This window comes from Pelodiscus sinensis, chromosome 3 (genome assembly GCF_052426305.1).
Source record: "Pelodiscus sinensis isolate ZL-2025 chromosome 3, ASM5242630v1, whole genome shotgun sequence".
Lineage (NCBI taxonomy): Eukaryota > Metazoa > Chordata > Testudines > Trionychidae > Pelodiscus > Pelodiscus sinensis.
Window position 1 is genome coordinate 45,979,589 of NC_143054.1, and position 17,874 is coordinate 45,997,462.

General features: G+C 39.4%; 1 protein-coding gene across 28 annotated transcripts in view; it reads right to left on the minus strand.

Annotated features, from left to right (window-relative positions):
• DST (dystonin) overlaps positions 1-17,874 on the minus strand; it is a 466,993-nt gene that overhangs the window by 194,376 nt on the left and 254,743 nt on the right. For all 28 annotated transcript variants that reach the window (XM_006110983.5, XM_025182427.3, XM_075923642.2 and 25 more), the window contains 17 exons: positions 17,700-17,793; positions 17,193-17,347; positions 15,365-15,827; positions 15,147-15,275; positions 14,844-14,921; positions 14,581-14,742; positions 14,381-14,485; positions 12,521-12,616; positions 11,209-11,334; positions 10,688-10,840; positions 10,289-10,443; positions 9,920-10,046; positions 7,536-7,719; positions 5,904-6,061; positions 4,526-4,704; positions 4,119-4,257; positions 2,808-3,001 (listed from right to left, as the gene is read on the minus strand). In XM_006110983.5, the coding sequence (XP_006111045.3) occupies positions 2,808-3,001; positions 4,119-4,257; positions 4,526-4,704; positions 5,904-6,061; positions 7,536-7,719; positions 9,920-10,046; positions 10,289-10,443; positions 10,688-10,840; positions 11,209-11,334; positions 12,521-12,616; positions 14,381-14,485; positions 14,581-14,742; positions 14,844-14,921; positions 15,147-15,275; positions 15,365-15,827; positions 17,193-17,347; positions 17,700-17,793 (2,697 nt within the window). The remainder of the gene's footprint in view (positions 1-2,807; positions 3,002-4,118; positions 4,258-4,525; positions 4,705-5,903; positions 6,062-7,535; positions 7,720-9,919; positions 10,047-10,288; positions 10,444-10,687; positions 10,841-11,208; positions 11,335-12,520; positions 12,617-14,380; positions 14,486-14,580; positions 14,743-14,843; positions 14,922-15,146; positions 15,276-15,364; positions 15,828-17,192; positions 17,348-17,699; positions 17,794-17,874) is intronic.

Below are 17,874 nucleotides of genomic sequence, written 5' to 3' on the forward strand. Positions count from 1 at the left end.
TTGTAATACGTACTTTGAATCTGTCTTATTTTCAGTAATGCTAAGGACATGATGTGTGCATGCACATGTATGTGTGTGAAGCATAGTGAAAGTGACTAAAAGTATATACTGCATTTGAGGAATTATGTTTTGGCTATACATATAAACAAATAAGGTAAACAAAATAACAATAAATGGTTAAAATGGAAGAGAGAGGTTTAATTGGAGCCAATATTTATAAATGTACGTGTACACTGAGCATCACTGTCAAACAGTTAGAAAGTAGGAAAGTGAACATTTCCAGAAAACAGTCTGTTTACTGCCACAAACTGAAACAACCACAAGCTGTCATATTTACACTAGAAGTCACTGTGTACTAACAATAATCTGCCAGCATTTTCCACGCAGATGTCATGTGGTAAGAGTGTTAGATACATGTCTGCCCTCCGAGCGGAGAGGGATATTTTAGCTTTTCAGAAAGTTGCTGTTTAGTCGTTTAAAACATATCACTTTGTTTACACATGAAACAAAGGTGAAAAAATTTAAGAGTGAAGTTTAAAGATACATACAGCTTAATTTTAGCCATCAAAAACTCCACACTATAATAGTCTTGTTCCTTATACTGAAAAATAGCAGGAAAGGTTTCCCACAGTTTCTGTGAAAACCAGCAATAGGGCTAATAATCATACTGGCATTCAAACTGTCTTCTTTGACAAAACTGGATTTTTCATCAGATCATAGCAATCACTTCTTTAGTTTCTGGCAATTAGAGGTACAAACAATAAAATCAGTTAACTCAAGGCAGAGAGAATTAAAGACTGAAAACAAAACAATATGGCTATGTCTAAACTACATTCCTCTTTGGAAAGAGGGATGTAAATCAGGGTATGTTTAGACTACATGCCTCTGTCGCCAGAGGCATGTAGATTAGGCTACCAGACATAGGAAAACGAAGCGGCGATTTAAATAATCGCCACTTCATTTAAATTTACATGGCTGCCTCCTGGGATGAGGTATACCTGGGTGGTCGACAAATGTCTTTGATGTCGACACCCGCACATCCAGACTATCGCGCTGAGCCGACAAATAGCTGATCAGCTGTTTGTCGGCTCAGCGCGGCAGCCATGTAAATTTAAATGAAGCGGCGATTATTTAAATCGCCGCTTCGTTTTCCTATGTCTGGTAGCCTAATCTACATGCCTCTGGCGACAGAGGCATGTAGTCTAAACGTACCCTTAGACAGATCAAAATTACAAATGAAGCCAGGATTTGAATTTCCTGCACTTCATTTACATAATGGCGGCCACGCGTTCTTCCAAAAATGGGTATTTCAAAAGTGAAACCACCATCTAGACGCAGCTCTTTTGAAAGAAAAACCCTTTTTCAAAAGATCCTGTAAACCTCTTAACTGTCAGGGTGGTTGAACACTGGAATAAATTGCCTAGGCAGGCTCTGGAATCTCTATCACTGGAGATATTTAAGAGCAGACTGGATAGACATCATAGAATCATAGAATACTAGGACTGGAAGAGACCTCGAGAGGTCATCGAGTCCAGTCCCCTGTCCTCATGGCAGGACCAAATACTGTCTAGACCATCCCTGATAGACATTCATCTAAACTACTCTTAAATATCACCAGAGATGGAGATTCCACAACCTCCCTGGGCAATTTATTCCAGTGTTTGACTACCCTGACAGTTAGGAACTTTTTCCTAATGTCCAACATAACCTCCCATGTTGCAGTTTAAGCCCATTGCTTCTTGTTCTAGCCTCAGAGGCCAAGTTGAGTAAGTTTTCTCCCTTCTCCTTATGACACCCTTTTAGATACCTGAGAACTGCTATCATGTTCCCCCTCAATCATACATCTATCAGGTATGATCTAGATGGTGCTTGGTCCTTCTGTGAGGGCAGGGGACTGGACTCGATCTCTCAAGGTCTCTTCCAGTACTAGTATTCTGTGAGTCTATGGTCCCTATTCAGCAGGCATTTTTGCTGGGGAAAAGGGGCAGTATATCTGTGCTTTATCTGGCTAGCTATTAAGTGTTATAATAAAGTCCATATAGCATGTTAAACTGAAGACATTACATACACTTCAAGCTGTAGCTGTTTTTAGCACTGTGTGGGGAAAAATTGCAGGGGATCATGTGAACAATGGCAGCAGAACATAAAAGATAATAATTCACCACATTAGAAAGTTTCTTGAATAGTTAAGAAATGCATTTCAACAACTCTTAATGTTCATTTCTTATCGCTTAAGCAGAAGATAAATTAGAAACAATACCAATAGCCTAAGCCAGTGGTTTTCAAACTATGGTTCACGATCCAGTACTGGGTTGTGGAATGTCAGGTATGGGGTCTTGTTGCTGCAGGGTGCTAAGGCAGTCTACCTCTCTGTTCTGGCACCACAGGCTGTGCTATGCCGCAGAAGCGGCTGGCAACAGGATCATCTCCTAGGGGGACAGGGTTCAGGGCACTGCATCTACCCCATGGTTTGGCTCTGCACTCCCATTGGCTGGGAACTTGCTGCTGGCTGCTTCTGAGTTGCAGCATGATCTATGGTGCCAGGAGAGGCAGGAAGCTGCCTTAACACCCTTGCTGCACCGCTGACAAGGAGCCGACCAAGGTAAGCTCCTTCTGCCCCCAACCTTGACCCCCCCCAAAGCCAGAGCCACCTCCTATACTCCAAAGCTCCCCTCCTCAGCCCCACCCCGGAGCCCACACACTAGTTTGAATCATGGGTATCAAAAATTTTCTTCAACTGGATCATGAGGAAAAACCACAGGCCTAAAAGGTGCTTTGAATACACTACAACATGAAGCGGTACAAACCGGTTTTCAATCTGAGAATGAACATTTTGCCATCTTTCAAACAGCTGATCAGCTTTCTCTTTATGCCAGTCAAAGTCAAGATCACGTTCCTTATGAGTTTTAAACATTTGATCACTGATCGCCTTGGATTTCTGCAGTTCGTCTTCTAAGGCATGGAATACCTCTCTTTTCTCATCCACTTCAGATCTCCATTGCTAATATGCAATAAATGATAAGTAAAAGAGTTGTAGCACTATCTGTGGAAATCAACCAATTATACATACATTTTTTCCTGATTGTTCAGACATCTTCAATATCAAAATGCTTATGAAACTGCTGTGAACTGAAAATCCTGGGTATTGCACTCCCAGTGCTCATCCAAATCAAGCACATGGGATGCAAAATAACCTCAGGCTACATCTACACTGGCATCCCTTTCCGGAAAAGGGATGCTAATGAGACGAGTCGGAATTGCAAATCCGCGGGGGATTTCAATATCCCCCGCAGCATTTGCATTTACATGGCTGCCGCTTTTTTCCGGCTTGGGGATAAGCCGGAGAAAAGCGCCAGTCTAGATGCGATTCGCCGGAAAATAAGCCCTTTTCCGGAGGATTTCTTACTTCTACTTTCAAGCCCTTTCAAGTAGGAATAAGAAATCCTCCGGAAAAGGGCTTATTTTCCGGAGAATTGCATCTAGACTGGCGCTTTTCTCCGGCTTATCCCCAAGCCGGAAAAAAGCGGCAGCCATGTAAATCAAATGCCGCGGGGGATATTTAAATCCCCCACGGATTTGCAATTCCGACTCTTCTCATTAGCATCCCTTTTCCGGAAAGGGATGCCAATGTAGATGTAGCCTCAGTATTAAAAGAAAGAGACAAAGTTTTAAGGGTAGCTAGTCTTAATGTTGCCTGGTATCTTCCAATAAAACAAAAATAATTAATTCCCTTGTTGCTGCAGCCACACATCATTGGAGCCTCAGATCAAGATAATTTCACACACGTACAGAGGAAAATACTGCAGAGTGAGGTGTATTGGCATTCTTATTTTGCACGTGCACAGCTCATACTAACACTGCCAGAGTTTTTATGTGCATGCAAAATGCAAACTACTGAAGAATTATCTTAACCTAATCAAAATATTTTTATCCTGCTTGTCAAGAGGATACAGATTTGTCTAAACAGCAATCTTGAAACTTATAGTCTACTTAAAAGCAGACAAGTCTTTTACTAGACCACAAATGTAGTCTAACCAAATGGCTATTGTAAAAAGACCATTATTTTATTATACTTTATTTTATGATTTACTTATAAATATTAATTAGCAAACTCATACCTTTAATGTACCCATAAGGTTCTCAATATTATTCTTGTCAGCAGTTACTGCTTCTTCTTCACACAGTTTGGTCTCATAAAGTTTTACTAGTGCTTCTGCTCCTTGAGTATTTTTCAGCACCAAATTTACAGTTTTTAACCTGGAACAGTAACCTCTTGTTAGCTAATCATGTACTGACGATATTCAAGCTGCTTATATTTTTCAGTCTTGCCATATATGTAATAACTAGTACTCCTTTTTTTTTACATTTTTTTTTTACATTTATGACTTCAATAACTCTCTCATCCTTGATCAATTTTATTTGTATTTATAACTTTACTAAGTTTTTTTTTCTATTTACTTTCATGTGGGTCAAAATAGGTACATGTTGAAATGCAGCAAGTGAGATGCTATGGTTAATTACGTACTTTTCTATGTAAATGGAAGACATGGAGTAAACCTGATTCATGTTCTGAATGACAACATTGAGCTCAGAACGCAGAGTTGGGACGGAAGGTGAACCGGCAGCTTGACTGAAAAACTCTTCGCATTTCTCTGTAATTATTTCCAAATCATCTTTGAGTCGATCCATCTCTTTCTTTAGCTTCTATAAAATGGAAGGTAATTTTTTTTTTCTTATTCCACATCAGCCTGACAGTGTTCATTATTCTAGATGGGGTAAGGGCGAGGGGGAGATATGGCAGAGGGCTAGATCTGGCCCCAGCACAATCTCTCAGCTCCCATTGGCTGGAATCAGAAGTTGCCAATGGGAGCTGAGAGATGATACTCAGGGATGGGGGTTGTGCATAAAGCCTCTCCCCAGCACATGGCACCAGGGGCAGTCCGTGAATGTAGGCAACCCTGGCAGTTGCCTAGGGCGCCATGTTAAACGCGGCGCCCAATGATGATGTCACGTCATTGAGGGCTATAGAGGAAGGGGCACCGATCACGCATTCTGCTTAGGGCACCAGTTGCCAGCAGCTCTCCTCGAGCCGCTCCTGCATGGCACAGAAATGTACAAGGAGGGAGCAGCCTGACGTTTTGAGTAGCATGGGGCTTTGGCAGGCAGGGAGCTTGTCTCAGGGTCCCATTGGGCTGCCAGTGGGAAGCCACCTAGGTAAGCACCTCCTGGCCACCTAGGTAAGCACCTCCAACTCCATGTCCCAGATCACCACCCAAATCCTCTAAACTCACCCAATCCCCCCATCACAGGCCACAACTCACTTCCAGATCCTGCATCCCCTCCTACACCTCTCCTCAAGGCCAGAATTCTCTCCTGCACTCATATCTCTCCTAGATTCTGCACGCCAATGCCCTGCCCCCCGGTCACAACCCCCTTCTTTTCATCCAAACCCCTCTCAGATCCCACAACCTCTCCTTCACCACAATCCCCTACCGTGAGATCCCTTCTGCACCCAACCTCTGCCCCAGTGCCCCACACACCTTCCATAGAAAAGTGTGGTACTTGACCACTCATGAAAATCTTGGATTGGCTCCTCTGTCAAAAATTATTGCCCACCCCGGAACTTAGACATTAATTAGAGGAAAGGTCTGTTTTATTATAATTTTTTGATTCGTGTGCTCCTTGTAGAAAAAGTGAGGAATGTATCTGCATTATAGAAAGGCTGAAGACTGGCTACTGATTAATTCCTTTACCTCCACTAATATATCAGAGTAATTAGTCACTTTGGCCTTTCTAAAAAAACCATAGCATGTAAGGATATGGGTCCATTTGTTTCAAGAGAAAACTATTCCTTCTAGAAAACTGCCAGTTCCTAGGTTAATCATTCTTTTCTAAAGGCTCACCTCCTGCTCTGAGATCCTAAATACACTTTCATGTAGGTCATCCCTCTCCAGTGGAGTCCGAATCTGTTGGATCAAACGGTCCTCACAGTTCTCCAAGCGAAGTCTGATGTTTTTTACTTCTGAGATGTACAAATTGTAAATGGATTCCTCCTGCTCCTCTATTGAAGTAAACAAGGGCATTGTTTAGCAAATAAATCTAAATAACTTCCATACCATAGTTCTCCTACTACTAACAACAAGTTTTGTAATACCTCAAAATATTACTGTTCTTTCACTGTTTCAACTCCCAGGAATTGATTTTAATGGGAATTGATTCAAACCCTTAGTCTTTTACTACCAGATCATCTTTTTTTAACTTCCAAGATTAATGTCTATCCAATCCATGGATTCCAAAGCCAAAAGGGACCACTGTGATCATCTAGCTTTACCTCCTGTATTACACAATCCACAGAACTTCCCCTAATTCCTAGAACATAACTTTTAGAAAAACACCCTTGATTTAAAAATTGTCAATGATGAAGAATCCTTCACAAACCTTTTCAAATTATTCCAATAGTTAATTACACTCATTGTTAAACATCTGTACCTTATTTCCAGTCTGAGTTTTTCTACCTTCAACTTCCAGCCTTGTAATTTTCTCTGCTAAACTGAAGAGCCAACTGTTAAATATTTATTCCCATGTAAATACTAATGGATTTTAAGTAAGTCACCCCTTAGCCTTCTGTTTGTTAAAATAAATGGCAGATTTTTTGCTCTGTGGCAGATTTTTTAATCATTCTTGTTGCTCTTCTCTGAACCTTGTCCCCAGTTTATCAACATGAATTGTGGGCACCAGAACTGAGCACAGTATTTCAGCAGTGGTCACACCAGAGCCAAATACAGAGGTAAAATAACCTCTCTCTGTCTACTCAACATTCCAACTCCTGCACCCTATCTCCCACTCAGACCCCCCACTCCCAACGAACTCCTGCACCCTACCTCCCACCAGACCCCCCATCCCCAACCAACTCCTGCACCCTAACTCACATCCAAACCCTGCACCCCAAACACACTTCCTCTCACACACTGAACTCCTCATTTTGGGGCCCACTCCAGAACCACTGCTTTAGTGTGAGAAGGAAATGTGGGGAATGTCTTTTTTCTTCTTAGTTAGCGGCCACATCAGTGAGGTAGTGGAATTTTTTTTCCTTCTAACTTTTGTGTGGACCTCAGTTTATTTTTTTGTGGGTCAGTGGCCCCTGACCAAAAAGATGTTCCCCACCCCTGGTCTAGAGGTAAATTATTCTTTTAGGAAATTTTTGTATACCTCTGAGTAGTACTAACAAATCAACCTCATCTCAGGTGGAAATTAAAGTGCAACTTGTTTAAATGGGATATTTAGTTGTGATTGGTTCTGCTTTGGGAAGGGGGCTGGACTTGATGATCTCCTGAGGTCTCTTTTAGCCCTATGATTCTATTATTCTAAATGATAGCTCTTTATTCATTTATGATAGTTTGCTCTCTTAGCAAAGTTAACATAATAAAGCATGCAGTGGACTAAAGCTTACCCTTAGGAAGAAAAAGATCCATCATGCATCAAAAAGCACTTTTTTTAAGGAGACTCTTACACATTTTCCAGTGAGTTGCTCTTACCTCTTTCCGCAGATTTAAGAAGCTCCTGATAGTACTGCTTGCAGACATTAACCTCCCTATCCAGTTGTGCTATATCTGAGCTTGTAAAGATTTTGGAGACCTGGCTATCTTCCAGAAAGTCATCAAAACGGGATTGTAAATTGCTCAGAACATGTTGGTGTTCCCCTGGCAACATTGTCTTTATCTAAAATAAAGTATGGAGGTGTATAAATGCCAGGCATTGTTGCAATGCGTACAAAGGTGATACACTTCTCTAATCACACATATTGAATTCAACATAGTTTGGGCCATTAAAGCACTTGCACACCTAAGGTTGTGTAAAGTCATGGTATCCTGAAGGGAGCTTCAGGAGGGAATGTGTGTTACCAAGTAGGAGAGAATTGTACATCCACTGAGATAAACAATTTGTCAGATGCCAATGTGACACAAATAGTAGCGCAGAAAATGCAGGAAAAAGAACTTTAGTGAACAACTCTAAAATATTCTTCTCTTTCAGTGACCTTTTATAGTTACAATTGCTTGTGTCTAGAACACAGGCATGTCTTCTTCATGCATAGAAGAGAAGCATCTGTGCCTTATTTATCCATTGCGTTTACCACTATTTATCATGAGGTGTTGCTGACCCATCTACTAAACTACAAAGGGATGGTATTTCGTTAATCTGACTTTGCTCACTCTCTCAACAGATCCCAGATAGACAGATATTCCTTTTCCCCAAGTATTTCCATATGGAGATGAATTCTGTCATCTCTAGGGGAAATTGTATCAATGGCTATGTAAACACATGAAGCCCCCTGAGATAAGATGGGTTACCAGGGCTTCAATGCACTAATGATTCACAGCTCTGGGTTTCTCTCTCTTTCAGCACAGATAATGCTGTTTTCCAGTTGCCCAATATCTAAAGAACACTCTCACTGCATCCTGAGTGAAAGACATCAAACTGCAGCTATATCTGGCTATTAATAAGACAGAGCTGTGCAGTTCTGAGATCCCACTTGAGCCACTGATATTCCTGGACTCTCAGAGAAAGAACCTCATCTATTCCATATTCATATTTGATCGTTTGTGCCAGCAATGGACTAAACGTAACCATCTCTCCTCCCATGCCATGTGGCAATCAACTGATAGAATCCTAGGTAAAAAGCAGGGCATTTTCAATGGAGGCTGCTAGTTACTTTGTATCAATCAAAAATAGTGAGAAGTGTGGGCATGACGTCTCAATATGCATACTGTACATATTATTTGCAGCAAATTGAACAAAGATACATTTTAATACAGGTTAGACCACACTGATCTGGCAACCTGGATGAGGGAATTTGCCAGACCAGGGAAGGTCCCCTGCCACCAGCAGCCTGTTGTCCCTCCCCGGCACTGGCTCCTTTGGACCCACTTCCAGCCAGGCATCATGGATGCCCCAGCCCACTGCCATAACTGCTGGTCTAGCCTCACTGCTGGCACAGCAGCACACAGCCCTGGCCCCGCTGCCATGGCACCAACTCTGCTGCCAGCTGGCATGCAGCCCTGATCAGGCTGCCAACCTGCTGCAGCCCTTGCTGGGTTGCCAGGCAGGCTTCCCCTGCTGGGATGCCATGGCCCAGCCCTACTACCAGCCAGGCTTCCACAGCTCTGTCTGCACTGCTGGGCCAGCATGCATGGGCTGCCCTGGCCCTAGCTGGATTGCTGAGCTGCCCCATCCCGCTTCCATGGTCCCACTACTGTTGCCAGGTTGCTGAAGTCATGGCCCTGCTATCACCAGCCTCGCCTTTTGTGGGTCTCTCAGCTACTGGTCCTTCTGCCCCAGGGCTCTTTCGTTTAGCTACATCCATGATCCTGCCAGACCATGGATGTTGCCAGATGAGAGAGTCCCCATTTAGGGAGGTACAACCTGTATTGTAAAATAAAGTCTTGCAATAAAAAAGTAAAACACAATTTACAGATGCAGATGCTGTTGACAGATTGTTTTAGCTGTACTGTTTGATATTTTGATTTAAATCAGTATTTTATTTAGAACTAATCTGAATCAGCTCTTTACTGTTGGAATAATATAGACTGTATACCACAGTAAAATTCTGTAGCATGGGGTAACTCAAATGCATCCCTCTGCAGGCCTCAGAGATTGAACATGAGGCTTGCAGTTGTCCTAGTCATTAGCAGGTGAAGCTGCAGCATAAGAAGACTACATGCCTGAGTGAAAGCTGTGTATATCAAGATGGAGTACTGCACACGGAAAAACAGCAGGCACTGCAGACTGTGCTGCCCCATTCAAAATGTGTGCAGAGCTACAAACTTCTCCAATTGATAATCGTTTCTGAAATTGCAATCTTCTGGGTATTATTAAGTTACCAAGGTACACTCAGATGGACACAGTCTGGTACAGTACCTACCGAAGCAACATTACCAGCTTGAATAGTTTCAATTTCGTTTGTCAAGTAGTGCCAGGAAACCACACTCTTCATATTTATATGTGATTCATGCCAAAGGGCGAGGACATTCTGAAAATGCTGTTCAATTCTGAAATGTCCAAACACAGTTACATTAGAAAAATACTGACTGAAAATGTATTCCCAGGTGAAAAAAGAAAACAAAAAGAGCATACATTATTTTAACATAAGCCACCTACACAAATAAGTTCAAAATAAAATGACTTCCTCTGTTCTAATCACAAGACAATACTCCTTCCCTACAAAAATAAAAAAACTAAAATATTTATTACAAGAACTACACATTTTCAGTTGTTTTCAGTCTGCTTCTACCTGTTTGCAGTGTCTATTGCTTCTTTGTTTGGTGGAGGAACTGTAAAACACACAGATGGAACCATGGCCTCATTACCACTTGGACTAATGACTTTCCATTTGGCACGATGGGAGTTGCTCGCTAACACACATTCATCATCTTTGTAAATGGTTATCTAGTTTTAACAGAAAAGCAGAATAATTTAATGAGCTAAGCATTATAAACTATTCTTACAAAGCACTTTTGTAAATGGTGTCACCAAATAAGTGACACAATAACAATTCAGAACACAAGTATTTGCTCTGTTTACTAGGGTAGAAGATACTGACAGTCTTGCTTTTTTCAGGAACATGTCATTAATGATACTTTACTTGTCTCCTCACGTCTGTAACTGATTTTAGGAAACACAAGGTTCTAACCTCAATTTGTCTATAGTCACAGATGGCTTTAATTGGGATGGATGTTTTGAGTGGACTATCAGGATTCCTTGGCTTCAGCTGAATTATTGCCTTTGCCTTCCCCACAAGGCCAGCTACTGTGCTTTTGTACTGCAAGAGTTGTTCTTTTTCTTCCTATAGAGCAATTAAGAAAATAACAAAATATCAGAGATGGCCAGAACTCAATGCTTCTTCTTTAATGGTTTGACGCTTTTGTCTTTTCAAAATAGTATGTTTCACTTGCACAGAAAAGGCACCATAAAGTAATCAGTTTCCTTTAATATTTGCTTATGTTTTAAAAAGTATTTTAAGAGCACAGAAGTATTCAGTAAACAAAGACAAATGAATAAACTTGTTTAATTAGACACTCTGAAAGTAAATAATTACATTACCTCCCTTTTGTTGGTTTAGTTTAGTAGTTACAAATTTGATTTCAAATCCAGAGAGATGTTACACAACTTGTTTAATCTGAATTTTTGTCAATAAGATTCTTGAATTCTTACCATGGACTCCTGAACAAGGTCTTCCAGTTTATGGAGGCTGCTGGACCTATCACAACTGTACTTTCGTTGTATGGCATCTTTTAAATTTTTTAAGTAGTCCATGGCTTCTTTGGCATCATTGAAAAACTAAGGTAAGACACGTATTTTAATTAAAAACAACACTAAAATATCTACAAACTGCTAAACTAAAGTTCTTGTCTGAAGAAAGTACTAGATAGTTTTAGAGATGTTTTAAAATATTTTGAATTTCAAGTGATTGTCTTCTTGTAGTTTAGAGGCAGACATACACCACTAATGCATCATGAAAAATCAGTTACTCTGCACATACTATCTCAAAAGCGCAATAAGTATCACTATGTCTATACATTAGTTAAATACTATTCCAGTGATTCTTGCTATTTCTGGAATTTACAACTATTTAGATTTTTAAAAAACAGATTATGAAATAAAAGTTATATTGTAGCACACACACTATACAAAGTAGCATGTTCCTCTGAGCATTTATACAGGTTAGATGGAGCCTGATTTTCCATTTCCTTTTTGCCTTTTGTACTCATTTACATTAACACAAAGTGGGTGAGCTGTAAAATCCTACCATTCTGATTTGTTCCAATTTACATTCACTCATGTTGCACTGGCATAAATGACTCTACAAGGTTTAAGACTGTGGAGGATACTCTCTATATATTAAATATAAAAAAATCGTAATGTTCTTTCTAAGTCAGACAATGTCTATCAATACCTTCCAGCAAATGAATCATCATTTACCAATCATTTAAGAGAAGCTATAGTCAGAAAGATGACTAAACATGGTAAAACCTTACTCAGTACAACACCTCACGGCAGGCCTTCTGCTCCCACATACTGACACTTATGTGTGTTTTTCTATTGTTTGTACAGACTTGGAAGAATGAGCTCAATTCTGTTCTATCTTGTTCATAATCAACAAGCCTGGCCACTTGAATCAAGCTGCAGGAGCTGTATTAACTGTTATGATTTCAGAGGCAGAAAGAATGTTGCCTCTTTTTCATATCCTTAGCTTATTTGTAGCTCTGGCATTCAGAAAAATATCAGGCCCAATGCTCCCTTGGTATAAACTGAGATAGCTCTACTGAAGATTATGGAGCTATACCGCTTTATATTACCTTGGAATCTGGCCCATCTACGAGTTATAAATGGGAAATTTGAGCAAATCCAATCTGAAAGCTATTGAGAAGGGATAACCATGATTCTCAAATGACCTTCCCATAACTTTTTTTCTGATTATAGGCATGCTTTAATGTGTTACAAACTGTATTTTTTACTTACTTACCTCAAAATAAGCAGCATTTTCTCTCAAGTGTTGTTCAACACAGTGACAAAGCTGTAAAATCCAGCTCCACTGTGTCTGCATTGCAGCTCTATAGGCCTTAAAGATTTAAAAAGATAGCATTTTGGAACAAGTGCTGAAATTAAAATAAGTACACTCTTGCATACTTTAGAAAAAAATAAGAACAGTGTTACAAATAAAAGAGTTTGTCCTGTCATCCTTATGTAGACACAACTATCCTTCAAACACTAGTTTTGCCCGAGTAAAAAAATCAATCATAAAATTTGGTGCAATAAAGACAATAAATAAAGTTTTCTGAAGCCCTAAAGTGTAATGTGTATACTTTTGCATAACATTTAAGAATAAATTTAACTTTACAAGAATGCTGTTGACTCTTTTACGATGCTTTTACTACAGAAAACTGAGCATGTTTCCCTAATATTGGCCAGCAGAGGGCAATCTAAATATTTTTAAGTCAATCAGAAGTATCTCCTTTAGAGCCAGTCCAATCTGACTGGCACAGAAGTCATACTGTCTTCCAATGACTGGGTAGAACTGATCCATTATTGCACAGTGAACACCCCATACTGCCTAATTAAAATGATTAATATGATTAAATCTTGTTATCTGCACATACTAGGAAATTTAGAGGCAGATATTTTATGTATAAAAAGTTTAATGTAAAGACCACAACTTTCACATATGTATCTGTCACCATACTGGCTTGTCTATGAAGTATATATATTTATTACGCTGATATTAAGTGATAAATATATTAGTGACAGCATAGTTTTTAAAAAAAATAATTTCCATGCTAAAAAAGTATTTTTTACTTATTAACCATATTCAAGTGAATGTAAGGGGAGGGAAGGGCTTTTCATTTGTTTACATATTACAAAAAATAAACTCTTTAAACTAATGAATCATACAACCCAGAGTTGGTATTGATCTCTGAATTGATTAGCTCACCCTCCTGTATTATAACTTTGGCAGCACCTTACTGTCTGTTTTCCCTGCAGATACTCACGTCAAGAATAATCTGGCACTCTCTTTTGGAGGCTTGTAAAAGCACCTCCAGGAGCTACATTATTGTTTTCATCTAAACAGATTACCTACAACATAAAACCTGATTCAAGTTCAAACTAACTCAAGGCACTTCGTTACGTTCCAATGTCCAAACAATTTCTGTAATTTATTCACAATAAGGTCAGGAAACCAATCCCAGACCTTAAAAGGAAGCAATATGATAAAATATTTATGACTGGAAATACTATAGGGAGACCTTTTCCAGCTCAAAGAGGGACAAAAACAAACTAAGGGCTATTCTGTGCCTTCAATCAGTATGTGAGATTCCCATAAACAACAGTGGAAACTACATATGAGGGTTGAAGGCAAAATATGGTTCTAAGGGCCAATCCTGAAGTCCTTACTCCTCCTTCTTACATTTCTATTGGAGTTTTGACTAAGGGCAAATCTACAATACTGCACTACAGCAACAGAAATGCACTGATGCAGCAGCTCCGCGGTAGCGCGTCTGGTGAAGACATGCTATGATGACAGGAGAGTTCTTTCCTGTCTGGATAGCATGATGAGGATGCCGCTTTAAGTCATTTTCATATACCTGAATCACGTAAGGGCATTTACTTAAACAGCAGTGTCTACTAGCGCAAAGTACAAACCAAGATGTTTTAAAACACATATTTTATTGAAAGTGAAATACAGAGACACAGCAGGACGTCGAAAAGAAAAAATGCTTACTGTCTGAACTTATTAAGAAATAGCTCATCACCAAAACAATCACAAAGACAGTAAGACTTAAGTCTCAAGACTTTTCTGGTTGACGTTCTACAATTCTTGACTTACCTCAATAGTTAGCCTTGCAGGGTGATTTTCAAGGAGAAGCTGCTCTGCTATTTCCTGAACTGATTTAATAACTTCTTCCTTTTGCTCAAGTTCTCTCATTAAATCCTTTTTTCCAAATAAAAAATATCTAATTTAGAAACTCATTACATTATTAAGGGTCAAATAATTATTTCTTTTTGGATGACATTAGCAATGCTTACTGCATGGTACTCCTTTTTTCTTGATATATTGGAGTTTCTTTCACTCCAGTCGTATGCAACCTCCTCCTCTTCTTTTTCATTCAGCCAGATAAGCTCTCCAGTAGCACGGGACACAAAATTATGCAAGGTATCAAGGTTTCTTTCCTGATTTCTTGATGTATTCTTTTAAAAAAAAAGTAAAAAAAAATTACTTGTAAAACTCTGCCATTATCAAAGCAATACACATTTAAAAGTTGACCACCAAAGAGATATGATGATCTTACCAAGAGTTTTGCATATTGACTCTCCAGTTTGTGCAATTTTTCAGCATAACTGAGTTTAAGAGGGGCAGTCATTTGGATCTGTAAACAGTTGATAGGGTTAAAAGACAACAAAAAGATTAGCCACATTAACAGTTATTCTCAAATGTTATATTAATGTGTATAATACTAATTTGTCCAGTAATCACACATAAAACCAAAGAAAGATTCTGAAATTCAAGTGCAGTTCTGTAACCAGTAATTATCTCATGAGCAATTCAATTAAAAAAAAAGTAACTCCAAGAAATAAAAAGTACAGTGCTGTACCTCACTGATTTTAGCTTCTTTAAGGCTTGATTCAAATTCTTCAATGGCTTTATGAACATTTTTATGATTTTCTAAATGGCTTTCAACACTTGGCAGATCTGAACCCCATTCTGTTCGATCAAGTTGCACCTTATAAATAAAAGTAAAAAATTAACAAAAGTCCCTCAGAAAAGAAAAAAATTAAGATAGAATAAAAGTTGTTTGCATAAAAACATTACCTGCATTTCATCTACCCAGTTCAAGAGGTCCTGAACAAATTTCATGTTGACTTCTTCTTCTGTTAAATTCTGATCAACAAAAGCTGATTTCATGAGGGGCTTTCGGATTTGCATCAGCTTGAGTGTTTGCAGTGCATTGGTGTCAACTCCTGTTACATAGGTTTGAATTACCCGTGGTGGAAAACCAGGTGTATAAGCTGGTGTGATTGCCGGAGTCAGTCTTGAAGTAAGGCCTGATGAGAGGCCTGATGTCAGACTGGATGAAGTCAAACTAGGTGTTAAACTGTGGGTCATTCCGGAGTTTAAATCAGGGTTTAAATTTGGTGCAAATCCTGAGTTTAAACTTCTTGATATGCCTGAAATCATCAGCTTTGTCTGTTCTGTTGTCAATGTGTGCCCCTTGCTGAATATTGAAGAACATTCAGTTCTTAAGGCCATAAGATCATCACGAAGTTTTGCAACCCTATAAAGAAATCACATTTACTGAAGAATAACAAACAATCTCACTGAAAACTTGTGTTAGAATTTTTGTAAAACTGTGTAATTAACTGAACTATAGCAATAGAAATAAAAACGATCTTGTATATTTAAATATTCTAATTAAACATAAATGTATACAATTAGTACCTCAGTACTGTAACCTACTATAGACTTTACTTACTACCAGTAGGGAAGTTAAAAAAACTTTTATTTTTGTAAACATGTAACTGATGAAATTTCTAGAGGTTACTAGCTTCCGCCCCTTCCATTTCCACCGCCCCAAATCTTCACCATGTTGTTGCCTCTCTATTAGAGCAGAAGCTGGGGGGAGGGGAGAACAGTGCTCCCACCTACCGCCCATTCCCTGCCACTTCTGTGGGAGGCAGCAGAGGGGGGCAGGTGGCCCACCATTTGCACTGGCTCCCCACCCCCTCACTGCCTCTGATACAGAGGCTGCGGGTGGGGTCCCTACAACCACGCAGGTTAACTGATGAGCCCAGGCTTATCGCTCAACTGTGTACACGTTAACATCCCTAACACAACACTAGTTTCTATATAAGCTTTCTCTATTAGCACATTTATATTATCTAATAAACAGCTCTAAAAGTGATTTGTATGTTTTGTGTTACCCTGTATGTGCACATCTATGTGTGGATTGGCATGGGCAAAATCCTGGTAGGAACCCAGAAAGCCAACATAACGTGGGCAGTAGCATGTAACAAATGCAAAAAGCCAGATGCAACCTGCAAAGGCGGACTCTTGCATTTGCAAAACAGGATATTAAATGCTGCAGTGGATTAATTAGCTGCAGGGAGCTGTATACAGCTCAGTTCCAAAGCAGCTGTTGTATGCTCATTCCCACCAGATTCACTGCCACTGTTTGGGGATACCTTGCTTTCCCATGAAATCACACTCTATTATTACAGTGTAGGTTCCTAGTAAGTTGCACAAATACCAGTTTTAACATTAGCCTGCTTACCATCTTTCAAGGTACAATGCAACTACTTATGCAAATCTTATCTCTATTTATTTAGAACAAAATTGTAAGTTGTAAGGGTAACCATTTTAAGAACAATGAAAATGTCCAGAATGTTCAAACTTTGGTGTCTAATGAACCCCTAAATGGCTCCCATAGAAGTGACCTGATTTTCAGAGGTGCTGAACACATTCAGCTCCCATTGATTTCAACAAGATTAGTGAGCACTCAACATCACTGAACATCCAGTGACTTATCTGGATGTCCAATTATGGATTTGGGAGCATAACTGCAGAATGTAGGTTTGACACTTAGGGCTACAATACACATACACGATGTGTATATACAGACATAAATAAAAGTATGAAATACCTCTGCACCAGTTGGTCTGCCTGATAATATTTTCCATCAATAAGAATTTGGGCATCAATTACTTGTTGGCGTAGAAGATTCTCACATTCAAGTAGATACCCAGCTATCTCTGCTTCATTCTGGAACTGCAGCCCCGATTCTAATCGCTTGGCATCCTGTATTACAGAATGATAAACATCAGCAATGAAGTCCTACAGCTAAATGGAGAAGCACTTAATAGAGATTCCAGATTCCCAGTAAGGTATTTTTTTTTTGTTTTTTATCTTAACCTGATTTTTCTAGCATTTAAAATAACCACTGACAAAAACCTGGCAGAATGAATTCTAGGTAATGTACAGTATTTTCTTCCAGAAATATTAATGAAAGAAAAAATGCAGAAAAAGTAGAAATATAATTTATAATAATAGTCAATCAAAAGTTCTGAAAGTAAGATTTAAAAACCTGTGACGAGTTCAGTGCCAAAATTTTCAAAAATATGCCCCAAAAGAGAATTCCTATTTGACTTACAGATTGCAGAGCATTCCGAGCAAGTATCAGTTTGTCTTCACAGCCCAGGCTGTCCCGCTGAACTCTGTTTGCAATTTGCTGCAGCATTTCCAACCTAAAAGACACCACAGACAATTTTTTAAAATGTTATTTACTATCCACGTTGCAGTGCAAAAGAAAACATTTTGCAGCAAAC